We start from the raw sequence: 13,094 nt of genomic DNA, 5'->3' as shown, positions 1-13,094 counted from the left end.
TGTGCTCAGATTTCATTGACCTTGCTGGATTTGTGAGTTTATAGGGTTTACTTATTTGGAAATGTGGGGGCTATTAGTTTTTCAAATTTTTTTTATATCTCCTCTCCTTCGTGGACTCTAAGTATACATATATTAGGCCACTTGAAGTTGTTGCACAATTCATTGAGTTAAGGAGAGGCATGGGGTTTTTTCCATATATGAAATACTGTTATAATAACTTTTTTAAATGCCCTTGTCTGCTAATTGTAGCATTTGTGTAGATTATGGATTAGTTTTTGATTGATTGCTTTTTTAAAAAAAAAATTTAACATTTGTTTATTTTTAAGACACAGAGAGTGATCAGGGAAGGGGTAGAGAGAGAGGAAGTTAAATCTGAAGCAGGTTCCAGACTCCGAGCTCTCAGCACAGAGCCTGATGTGGGGCTCAAACCCATGAACCACGAGATTATGACCTGAGCCAAAGTTGATTGCTTTTTATCCTCAGTATGGGCCATATTTCAGATTTATTCAAACTCTTAGAAGTCTACCCTCTTTCTGTGTGCTCTCAACCCGAAGTGAGACTTTTGGCTTGGAAGGAGTTACCTGTGTATTAAACTACTGATCAGTGTCACCCAGTTCTAATCTCTATCTCATTCTAAGGGTACCATACCCCATGTCATCCTTACCTTTCCGTTGGGCACCTCTGTCCTTCTATCTGTGTATTTATAATATTCAAGAGCAGCAGTTGGCCAACTGGTCCCTACCCAACCATCCAGGCCATGTGCCTCAAGAATTCCTTTTTGCACAGCCCTGTGATGACTTTGGCCCGCCTCTTCTACCTGCTCGAGTAACTCCTTTACCACTAATTTAATTGTCTGTGTTTCCATTTATAGGATTTTACCTAGCCGTATGGCCTGCTGTCTCTGCCAATTTAAAAATACTATTGAGGTTGTCTGTAAGACAGTCAAGCTACATTGTGACAGTGCATGTCTGACAAATGGCACACGTTGTGGTAAGTCCTAATTGCCTGATGATAAATTTGTAAATTTTTATTTTATTTGTGGTTTAACTTTTATTTTTAATCAACAATGATAATTTTTTTTAATGTTTATTCATTTTTGAGAGAGAGAGCATGCACGTGCGTGAGCTGGGAGGGGGCAGAGAGTGAGTGAGGGGGACAGAGAATCCGAAGCAGGCTCTACACTGACAGCAGCAAGCCCCATGCGGGGCTGAACTGTGATATCATGACCTGAGCCAAAGTCGGATGCTTAACTGACTGGGCCACCCAGGCACCCTAACAATGGTAAATTTTTAAACTAATGATGTCATTGCATTATTTTTACTCATTCAGAGTTCAGATCCCTAAATTTCTAAGAACTATTCCTTTGTTAAAAGTCAGATTCTCAGTTACATTATTAAGTCAACTACCCACCCCCAAATGAAAACCTGTTCACATAGTGCATCACAGCTTATAAGCTGATTTTACGTGCGTTAGGTCTCAGGTGCCCTTTGTCTTATAGGACAGGTGGAGATACCTTTTTGTTTATTTTGTTGTTTTTATAAGTGTGTAAGAGTACAAGTGATGCTGATTTCTGAAAAAGTTTTATTTGGAGCCTCTGTGTTTCTGTGCCCTAACCAGAAGCTGCTACCCAACCGTTCTAACAGATGAGAGGGCTCTTCTATTCTTGGGCTGTCCAACTCTTGTTCTGAATCTTAAGCTTTTCTATCCAAAACACAGGTGCTTTTAGGTATTTTTCTGTTCTTAGGTTTTATTGGCACTAACTTGGTGACTTCCAAAATGTGCTTTTGCACCTGGATAGCTTGAATATGGGTCCCTGTCAATGGTCTAGGGCACAGCATAAATTACACTTTGCTACTTCTATAAGTGGTGTTGCTTGTTTTCCAAAACAATGTTTTACCAATTATCTTACTCCCTTCTCCCTTAGAGGTGGGCAGAATAGGCATTTTTTTTTTTTATCTCCTTTGACAGGCGAGGAAAAATGAGATCAGAGGTGCCTTAGCCTAGCACTCGAGTCTCCTCTCCCGTTTTGGGCGCTCCGCCAGCCCGCTGCTCCTCCTCTCTCGTGACCTTTATCACCTCCTCCTCCGATTCTCACCAGCACCACTAAAAATACTTTTAATTCTTCTGGAAAAACCCAGCTGCACAGTGCTGTTCAGTGTACACAAGCTGTACGCTTGACCTTCATGTAGTTGGAAGCTCTGGATGGTTCTCTCAGTAAAGCTAGAAATCTGGAAATGAAAGGAAATGAAAGCAAAGTAGGCATTTGACCAAAGTTTCTTTATCCCTTCTGCATTTTAAAACCTCAAGTATCATTCCGTTGATTTTTTTGAATGCCCCACAGTGGCATCTCTCTCATAGCTGGAAAATCTCTTAACCTATACCCCACATCTCTGCCCAAATTTAAGCAAAGAACCAGGGTGGACTTAGCGGGTCTTGTGTTTAGTTTTTTCTGTCTAGAGCTTATGTTACGGGAGGTGCGATATATGGGAGCAGGGACCAAGCGAAGGAATTGGTGGGTGGGCGGAGAGGGCGTGTCCAGATGAGGGCCTGCTGGTGACGGGTGTTGTCCCGTGCATATGTGATGGTAGCAAGAACTCAAGCCCACTGAAGACGTAGAAGGAGGAAGACTCGCGCTCCCTCTGCCCCCGAAGCAGGACAGGGTGGGGTATGTGAATGCCAGGAGTCGCACTAGAGCTGCACACAGTTTAGCCGAGTATCTTCCGGCCTTGGCTTTTCTTGAGGCCTGGGCAATCGGCCCTTAGGGACCAATGGAATAACTCTAAATATACTTATTCACACTGTGGAATGTTCTGAGGAAATAGCTACTTTTTCAAAACACATCTTTTTGTCCTTTTGTTGTTGCCAATCGTGGGTCCAAGTTTGAGTTCGTCTCCTCTCTAAATGGCGCTCGAGTATTTGCTGATTCTTAATTTGCTTGACTGGGACGTATGACTGTGCATTGACAAAGAGCTGTGCTGTCAGTCTTCCATTATCAGAACTCATCTCTTCTTCTTCTTCGACAGATCAGGAAGTATACCTAAGGAAGGCAGAGGGATCATTCATGAAGGTATTGACAGCTCGAAAGAAGAGCGCCAGCACGGAGCTGACTATTGAGCCAGAGAAGGCGTCCTCAGACATAGATCGTGTCAGTTTGTCAGCCTTTATGAACGAGCAGCTAGACTTCAATGACGAAAGTGATGTCATTAGTGCACTGAATTACATATTGCCTTATTTCTCGGAGGGCAATCTAGAAGACGTAGAATCGACGCTGTTACCGTTCATTAAACTTCTGTTTTCAAATGTGCAAGAGGGAGACAAGCCCGTGGGTCACTCGATGAACGACACAGGGGACCCTTCTCTTAAACCTGGATCCAACAATTCAACTTACAAGAATAAACTGAGAAAACTCTACTTTCTGGAAAATTTGGTAGATGCAGAAATTCAGGAAAAAATTGATGACGTGAAAAAGAAAGAAAAAATGGCCATGCTTATACATTCCAGCCTTTTAGGTCCCAAGTTTAAACGTCAAATCTTTCCAAAGAAATTGGAAACTGCCCAACCGCAGGAGAAGAGCCTAGACGAGGTTGAGAGTGTGGGGAAAAAGTTCCTGAGAGTGAACAAGGTCATCAAGGGCCCAAAGGGCATACGGAAAAGGCACTTAAAAGAACTGAGACGTCAGAACATCCAGAGGAAACAGAGCGCCCAGCCATCTGTGGAGAACATGGCCAAGGAAAGAAGGCTCAGGACACCATCCCCGGGGGAGCTTCCCGTGGCGCACAGGCCCAGCAAATCAGTGGGAAGCTCCTTCAATACAGAGCCTTCGTTCATAGATGAGCACAAGGCAGCGGTCTCTTCTCTCATGAAGCAATACTTTTTGGACAGGCCTTCTGCCACCCCCGCTCCCAAGGAAAGAAGGCTCAGGAGACCATCCCCAGGGGAGCTTCCCGTGGCGCACAGGCCCAGCAAATTAGTGGGAAGCTCCTTCAATACAGAGCCTTCGTTCGTAGATGAGCACAAGGCAGCGGTCTCTTCTTTCCTGAAGCAATACTCTTTGGGCAGGCCTTCTGCCACCCCCGCTCCAAAATCCCCACCTGACGTGAAAAAAGAATCAAAAGACTTAACGTACACCATTTTTGTTTTAGAAGATGCAAATGCTAGAGTTAGAAATATGAAGGCTTTCAGACCAGCCTCACTCCCCAGAAAGACACACCGCTTTCATAAAAGTCGCTCCCGTGTGGTCCACAGAACACCCAAGGCCAAACTGAATCGAAAGTCCAGAAAGGAAAGTTCACTCAGTAATAGACAGCTGCTTGCAAAGAGGCCTCCATCCTCTGCAGTCAGGAGCCTCATAAATTCCCCTTCACGAGAGGATTTTTCATCTCCGGGAGAACTGAGTCCTCAGAAAAATCCTTTTCCAGAATTATTTGCTCCTTCAGGAACTTACAGAGAAAACACTACTGTAGAGAACACTACTGCCCAAAATGTTTCTGAAGAAAATATTTCTACAGGAAACACTACTGTGCCAGAACAAACCCTCCCTGAATTCACAGACCGTAAGAATCTTTCCACTGCTAATTCTACTGTTACTGCAGACAACTCTATGCCGACCATTAAACAAACCAATGATACACAACGGGAATACCACAATGCGGGCACTGGCTTGCCCCCAAAAGCCACAGGCTTCACTGTGTCAAAGCTCTCGTCCCCAGGTGATCTGTTTGAAATTCAGTTAAACCAGCAGCTACAGTCCCTCATCCCCAGCAATGACGTGAGAAGGCTCATTTCTCATGTTATCCGGACTTTGAAAATGGACTGCTCTGAGACCCAGGTGCAGCTGGCCTGTGCCAAGCTCATCTCCAGAACAGGCCTCCTGATGAAGCTTCTCAGCGAGCAGCAAGAAGTAAAGGTGTCCAAGGCAGAGTGGGATACGGACCAATGGAAAAATGAGAATTATATCAATGAGAGCACAGAAGTCCAGAGTGAACAGAGAGGGCAGGAGTCAAGGGAGGTGAGGATAAATCCCCAAATGTGGGGTCTCGACATTTAGGTGGTTTAGGACATGGACCCAAGCACAAGGACCAGGGGCTCCTAGTCCGGGTCTTGTCTTGGCCACATAATTTTGGCTAAGGCAGTGATCTGCCACTTTGCTCATTTAGGAAACAGTGCCGCTGTTCCCAGAGGAGACAAAAAGAGGACCTAACATACAAGATACATCAAGTCTTGAAGAAAATGCTAATGATTAAGATTACATATCACATTAGATTTGGTATATTCCTTAAGAACCTATAAGCGATTCATCGGAAAGAATGGGGTTTTAGAGTCGTTAAAGAATAGTTAACTTTCATCCTATCTCTGTTTTCTAAAAAAATTGTTCTTTCCCTTTTTTTTAGCTCACAAAAGAAGTTCCAGGCTATGGCTATAACAACAAACTCATCTTGGCAATATCTGTGACTGTAGTAGTGATGATTTTGATCATAGTGTTCTGTCTCATTGAGGTAAGGACAACAATTAGTTCAGATTCCCAGACTATATTCCTTCTTTATAATAGATTCAGAACCCACAAACTGAAAATCAAAGCCACTTTCCCACCTATCACGACTTGATATCCCTCTTCAGTCTGGAGGACTGAGATATGCTTTGTCCTTTTATTGCAAAGTATATTCCAGGGATTTTAAAAGGAACCCCACTGCCGGGAGACATCTGTGGATTGTAACCAAGATAACAAGCCATTAGCTTGTTCTGAGACATTAGGTCTAAGAAGGCCACAGTTGACATGATAGTAAAATTTCTTCAACTCAAAAAAATGATGTCGATTCGATGCACTCACCAGTCATCCTCCTACTACCACTGATTTCTTTCCTCGTTGGCTAAAATGATGAGAGAGAAATAGTCTTCACCTTCATGGAGCTATCAGTCATCTTGGAAGAAAGGGCATGGCTTAGAGATAAAAGTGTCATCTTGTTGATTAATTAGATGTGCCTACAGCTCTCTCCCCCACTTCGCAAGGCATTGTGTAAACAGGTTCAGTTAAAACCCTGCAGCTAAAATCCTGCATCAGGCTACTCAGAGCGTGTCATAATTACAGTTGCCTATTCCTGGAGCTTGCCTGTTTACCTTTTATTCAATTATGTATGAATTGAATATATATTCAATATATTTATTCAAATATACATATGCTTATTATATATCTATATCTATATCTATCTATCTATCTATCTATCTATATATATATAGATATATATATATTGCCATCTGTCATGGCAACCCTCCATTTCAGCCAAAACAGCCCCTCACCATCCCCTAGTCAGACCATGCCCATTCCTACTTTTGTTGGTGACTTTGCCCACTTGAAATTCCTTTATTTCACTCTGCTGGTGGAAGTCCCGTGAGCCTTCAAAAGCCAACTCGAGTTCATCTTTCTTCACAAAGCCTTCCCCGAATACTGTAATACTCCTGGACCTAGTCCTTCTGTGAGATTGTCACCATTTCTTAGGGTCTACAGTGACGCATTCCCCTCCCCTGATAACAAAAATATGCTAAACAGTTTGTTAAAAGGCAGCTCCTCAAGAGAGAAATATCAAGGTCATGGATCAGAGCAGAGATATGTAAGGCTTCCTGGTCTATCAGATTTGAGTAAAACCTGACTGGATGTATTAACTGCTAAGGAGAAACATGTCTGTCTTCTGGAGGGTTGGTCAGTAGTAAAAGCATAGAAATGGTGAGGAAGAGACCAACATGGGCAGTGCCCACCTAGCCTTGCCTAAGAGTAGAGATGGCACCTCAGGCAGCAGATGAGAGTCAGGCCCACCAGCCGGGCTGTGCCCGCGGGGCAGATGGATGGATCTAGCTACCTCCGTCCTTTCCATGAAACACTGGATTCAGCTAATTACTTTTCTTCCACTTCTCTTCTCACCAAATAGCCTTCTGATTATACTTCAGTGTGCCACAGAGGCCTGTCTCCACAGGAGGTGATGCCCAATCATGTGGACACAGATGCCCTATCTGTGGAATGGATGTTTTCCTTATTGTCAAGTCATGACCTGACATTCTGATTTTGATCAATCCTGTGACATTGGTAAGGTGATATTGCCTCCATGCAGAAAGAAGTGCGTTCTCTCTTGATGAGATCAGAGTCTGATTTCTCAGCCTAAGAGCCTAGGAACTAGCGTGGGGTCAACTTACCATGACCTCTGGGAAGAGAAATCATTGGCCATTGTCCAGTCAGTACTCTGCATCTTGAGGTGGCCTGCAGCCTTTTGCTTTTGGGAAGTTCTATAAACTCCTATTGCTGTTTTAAATTCCTATGTGGTTTAACCTTGTGTTTATATTTTTTTATGTGGTTTCATTATTTCCTCTCCCTACTTAGATGATACACTTTTTGAGGTCAGAGACCATGCAGTTTTTTTCCTGTAGTGGACAATAATGATGTTCAAAGGAAGAGATGAGGCATTGTGTCAATTTCACAATGAGGAATAATGCAACGTAATATTTATGTGAAGTAGCCTACAGAGTCCAGCAATAGACAGATCCGTGGGTGACGAGGACTTTTAAAATGTTACCTTTTAGAGGCGCCTGGGTGGCTCAGTTGGTTAAGCGTCCTACTTTGGCTCAGGTCATAATTTCATGGTTCAGGAGTTCGAGCCCTGTGTTGGGCTCTGTGCTGACAGCTCAGAACCTGGAGCCTGCTCTGGATTCTGTGTGTGTGTCTCTCTCTCTTTGCCCCTCTCTCACTCTTACTCTCTCTCTCTGTCGCTCTCAAAAATAAATAAATAAACATTGAAATGTTACCTTTTAGTATTCAAATCAGTGGAAGAAAATAAATAAATGGTAATAGAACAACTGCTTAATTATTTGGGAGGAAAATAACAACAGATCCCTATTTCTCACCTTAAAAAAACATATTTCAGTACATGTAACAAAAGAGAAACAGGAACCCATCAAAGTGCTAGAAGAAAACAGAATCAATACTTTTATAATCTTGTGGTGAGAAAAAGCTTTGTGACCTGATACCACATGCAGAAACATTTGATAGATTTGATCGTCTTGTCTGATTTCTGCTTGGAATAAACCAGACATCTGATTTAATCCCCACAGTCCTGTGAGGATGATATCACCATCCTTCTTTCCTACATAGAAGGGGATCAGCTTAAGGCCCCTGTGGCAAAACCCAAAGCAGAACCCAGCTGTGCCTGCAGTCAGCCTGTGCTCCTATCCCACTGTTCCGTCTCCTTCACGATAAAAACACTGACAAATATTTGAAACATTGAAATTCAGTGAAAGCCTTTGAAAGGATTAATATATTTCATATGAAGAGAGTTTTATAAATCAACAGGAAGAGGACAAACAATCCAGGGGATCAAGGGGGCAAGGACTACGATGAACAGGGGGTGTGGACAGTCCGTCACCATATCTGCCTCATGGCTTATGGGACATGGGCCTCGTTAACAAGGCCTTTTCGCCTCATGGTATAAAAATAGTCTCTGATATTTTCTTCTGTACTCTTATAATATTTGTTGTGATTTATTTATTTTTAATCTGTATGGAATCTGTCTGGTGTTTTGGTACGGTCGAGGTAGGGGATCTAACTTTTTTCCCTTGCATAAAGATCCAGTTACTTTAAAATCTTTTATTGAATGGTTCATTCTTTCTTCATGGATCCAAAATACTAGTGTTATCTGGACTCTATTCTATCAACCTGGTTTTCTTTTCCTGTATCAGTATCACGCTACATACTTAACTGCAGTTGCTCTGTAAGAACGTATTTTAACGTCTGCTCTGTGATCTTCTTCTTCATCCATTTTGTAGCTATGCTTGCACATTTTCTCTACCAAATGTCAGCTGGCCAGTTTTTGTTTGAAAAACTGTCTTGGGATTTGAATGGGATTGCCCCGAATTTGTAGGTTAATTTGAAGGGAACTGACATCTTTACACTATTCTCGGAAAATAGTGTCTCACATCACGTATTCGTTTCTTCTTAATGTCCTTCAGAAGAGCTTTAGTGTTTTCATCTCATAGGTCTTACCCATTCTTTGCTAAGTTTATTCCTAGGTACTTTATGCCTTTTTATTGATAATTGTAAATGGGATAATTCTTCCATCTTTTGATTAATTATTTATGGAACATAGGAAAGTCATTGAGGTTTACATGTTGATCTCTTGATTTTATATATATCTAGCCATCTTGCTGAATTCTCATGTTTCTTCCAACAAAATTTTAGTTGATTCTCTTGGGCCTTTTAGTTTGTCTGTAATTTCATATGCAAATACGTCTTAGTTCTTCCTTTCCACGACTCCATTTTTTCCCAGTGCATCAGTTAGGACCTCCTCAACACCAATGAATAGCAGCAGTGATAACAGACATCCTACTCTTGTCCTTGATTTTAAAACAGTGCTGCTGTTTAGGTTTCTGGTAGACACTTTTCTTTTCCTCCTCCCAAGAATTTTTATTAGGAATTACCTGTTGAATGTTATCTGAGGCAGTCAGTAAAATGTATTACCAGCTGCACGCGAGTTAGGTGTTATTGAAGAGTCAAAGGACTATTCAACAAATTCCTGTCCTAGGAAAAGTTATCATCTCACTGGGTAGATAAGACCTAAAATGCAAAGGAATGAATAAAGATGTGGAGGGAGTGGTTATTGTGATGGGTAACTGTGATCATGTTTTCTTCCAAAACAGATTTATTCTCATAGAACAGCAGCCAAGGAAGGTAAAGAAGGAAGCTCAAGGTAAATATTAGTCTGGCAATCGTTAAAGTAGAATTTTAGAACTAGATTTTCAAACTCATCTATTTCAATCCCCTTGTTTTACAGCCAGGAAATCACCAAAGGCAGAAAGAATACATATTTGGCCTAATGCTTTGCCTGGATCCAGCAAAGTTAGCTGCCCAGCCAAACCCGAGTTAGAATGGGACTGGCACAGAGCACCTGCTCACTAGACCTTTAAAGAAAGATCGTGGGGGGACGGGGGTAGAAATGTTCAGACCCGTTCCCGCTGGCGGTGGGCATCAGGCCTGGCCACAGACCTTCTCAGAGGCTCTGGAGAAGGGATAGGGAGGGCCAAAAGTCGTGGGGTAAAGGGGCTAGTCTTCAAGCATGATGGAAGGTAGAATACATGAGTCCTTCCCGTAAAGTAGGGGGAAAACTTCCTTCTTCCTCCTTCTGGTTTTCGAGGCCCCGCTCTCCATTCCCTTTATCCAGACCCAATAGAATTTGAACTGGGAGAGACCTTAGATAATCATTTATCTCTTCCTTTTATAATAATGAGATGGAGAAGGAGAAAAGGAAGATATCTTGCCGGACGGTTGTATCACTAGTACCACTAGAACCAGAAAGAAGATGGTTCCTTTCCAGTTGGGCACGTCTCTGACTACACTGTGCTTGGGCTGTGAACTGCATTTTATGTCACAACTCAGTGCACACATACCGTATAGACATAAGTACCTTCTAAAACAAACTTACCATACACTCTGATTCTTTCTGTTCTGTTTTTTTTAAGTTTATTATTTATTTGGGGGGGAGGGTGGAGCAGAGAGAGAGAGAGAGAGAGAGAGAGAGAATCCCAAGCAGGTTCTACACTATCAGCACAGAGCCAGACACAGGGCTCGATGTCACAATCTGTGAGATCATCACTTGAGGCAAAATCGAGACTTGGGCTGCTCACCTGACTGAGCCACCCAGGTACCCCCTATTCCATTTGTATTCAAAAAGAGTATTTTGTGTTTTAGCGCTAGCCGTGTGTTTTCAGGTGATTTCACGACTCACTCACTCATCTGCCTGCAGTGTGAAAGTCAGTGAGCTAGATAACTGCTGGTTGGACTCAGGCATTCACTCGGTGCGATTCATCTTGTAAGGTAAAGCAGCTAGGAAAATAGAAACACCTCCCCACCCGCCAGCAAATGATGCCTGTGAGGCTAAGCCTGGCGGGGACTGATGTAAAATGCTTCTGGAGAGAGTTGGTGCTTCTGCCGTGTGGTCACCCAGTTTGTTGACTGTACAAGGGCACTTGGCCAAGGGCCAGAAGGTGAGCAGGGTGAAAATCCTGCCTATACTTCATGTCAAGTTACATACAAAGGTCTCCCAGGGACACTGTGGGGCCATTATGGACAGACACAGGAAAATTCTGAAAGCCCAGCATGTATGGAATTATTTCTGAGATCCCAGGTCTGTGTTGATTTTGCTTGCTAATAAGACTGGAGAAATACATTGTGAGAGGCATGGAAAATGGTACGAATCACTAATTGTCTGTGTGTGTGTGTTTCCTTCAAGGGGCTTCTTTGGATCTCTGCTGCGTAAGAGATGCTCAGAGGAAAGTGACAATCAGGTAAATCTGAGGAGGATAAAGTACCGTGGCTGGAGAAGGCAGGGGAAACAGACCTAACGTTGTCCTTTCTGTTTTCTAGGAGGGCTTTTTCTGGAGAAGGCGGCCACTTTGGCTTAGGGACATGTACAGACCCCTCAATGCCACACGCAAGAAAAACATGGCACAGAAGCTACACGACAAGGATTCTTCTGATGAAGATGAGATTTTCAACATGGAACTAGGGTACGTGATTGGGGAAGATTTTCTCTAAAACGAGGAAATTATGAAGAGTTGAATTGTTCCTTTCGAGAGTCAAAGCCTTGGCATTCTTCTCCTTTTCCCAGGGAGGCTGGCAAAGCCACAGCAGAGAAGACTCGGACCACAGATTCCACTACTGAAGAGCTGGGTGACGAGAGTGAGACAGCATGTGAGATTGTCACAGAGTGAACGCCGTCCTGCCTCAGGCCACCTACAAAGTTTACTTTCCGATACTGGCTTCTCAGCATTGCTTGTAAAATACTTGTTTTTCTCATATTAAAATGTATAAATCCATAACCAATTCTAGCCACGTGGTAAGGAATTAAAACGTAAACGGTTAAATATTTATCTACAGACAACAGGGGCCACAGGCGAGAGAAGCAGGACTGAAGCCAGAGTCCCTCGTGGTAGCCAGTATTTCCACAAGACACAGTATGGGCAAAGTAGGGTGAACGGGGCGTCTTTCCGTCATTTCCCTGATACGGTCAGTCTCTGGAAACTGGAAAACGTATCTTCAAGGGGCTTAGACTATTAAGTTAATTAACAGCCTATTCTGGTGCTCTCTCCCCTGGCTCACCAAATACCAGTTATTCACAACGCGCTTGACCCCCTGCCCATAGAGGATCATCTCTCTCTGGCCCCTCTGTGAGGTCTTTGGGGTTGCCAGAATATTTGGATCGCTGAGCCGACCTCCACTGTAGGGCTGAGGCCTGTCTTTCTTCCCAAGAGCTCAAACTCAGACACAAAATGTGTAGTTGGAAGTAGGGTGTTCCTCAACCTTACAAGCTAGTAGATAATTCCCATTGGGTTTTTTTGTTTGTTTTCTTTAAAAAAAAAAAAAAAAAAGTCCCCACCCTCAGAGAGCTAGCAGGGAGATGCTGGAGGGTTAGAGTAAAGAATGTGTGAGAGCAGTAATTACCCAGGACTGCCCTGCTCAGGCCTTTATTTCAGAACACTTATTGGTGGGGGCACTTACTGTTCACCTGTACCCCACTAGCCTCTGCTGACCCCACTGAGGGTCGGATGCGTGCGGCTGGGCTCTCTCCAGTTCAGCCCAGCACCACACCTACCACTGCTTTCCTACCCAGCTCAGATCAGGGCTGCACGATTCCAAGAGATAATGCAGCACAACGTGCAGAAGACGCAAACATCCCTCCACTTCTGCAGAGGAGGGCGTTAACCAGTCACATTTAGGATGTTGGGAGGAGTCGGGGTGCCTGGGTGGCTCAGTCCAGTGAGCATCCGACTTTGGCTCAGGTCATGACCTCATGGTGTGGGAGTTTGAGCCCTGCATTGGGCTCTCTGCTGTCAGCACAGAGCCCACTTCAGATCCTCTGTCTCCCTTTCTCTCTGTCCCTCCCCCCAGCTCACACACTGTCTCTCAAAAATAGATAAACATTAAAAATAATGAAGTCATCTATGCTTTCTGAGTACATGAATGACAGGTTTTAGAAAAAGGACGTCAGAGTCAAAATACAGTAGTGAATAAAAGAAATCCTGAATTAACAAGGTTTGATAATCTCTTTTCTTAATGTCTG

The 13,094-nt window shown here is 43.3% G+C and overlaps 1 protein-coding gene across 6 annotated transcripts in view; it reads left to right on the top strand.

Moving 5' to 3' along the window:
- LOC144615216 (uncharacterized) overlaps positions 1-11,853 on the top strand; it is a 48,943-nt gene extending 37,090 nt beyond the window's left edge. For 5 of the 6 annotated variants that reach the window (XM_081794672.1, XM_081794669.1, XM_081794671.1 and 2 more), the window contains 7 exons: positions 872-990; positions 3,024-3,067; positions 5,391-5,495; positions 9,676-9,725; positions 11,265-11,319; positions 11,399-11,541; positions 11,643-11,853. In XM_081794672.1, coding sequence (XP_081650798.1) covers positions 872-990; positions 3,024-3,067; positions 5,391-5,495; positions 9,676-9,725; positions 11,265-11,319; positions 11,399-11,541; positions 11,643-11,745 — 619 coding nt within the window. In that variant the 3' untranslated portion in view covers positions 11,746-11,853. Of the gene's footprint in view, positions 1-871; positions 991-3,023; positions 3,302-3,568; positions 3,770-3,940; positions 5,009-5,390; positions 5,496-9,675; positions 9,726-11,264; positions 11,320-11,398; positions 11,542-11,642 lie in introns of all 6 variants that reach the window. The other variant, XM_081794673.1, reaches the window with a different exon arrangement.
- The last annotated feature ends 1,241 nt before the right edge of the window (positions 11,854-13,094 follow it).

Source organism: Panthera onca (genome assembly GCF_046562875.1).
Source record: "Panthera onca isolate mPanOnc1 chromosome E1 unlocalized genomic scaffold, mPanOnc1 haplotype 2 h2.Chr16_ul_1, whole genome shotgun sequence".
NCBI lineage: Eukaryota > Metazoa > Chordata > Mammalia > Carnivora > Felidae > Panthera > Panthera onca.
The sequence above is the reverse complement of the archived record's forward strand: the minus strand, read 5'-3'. Positions and strand labels throughout refer to the sequence as shown.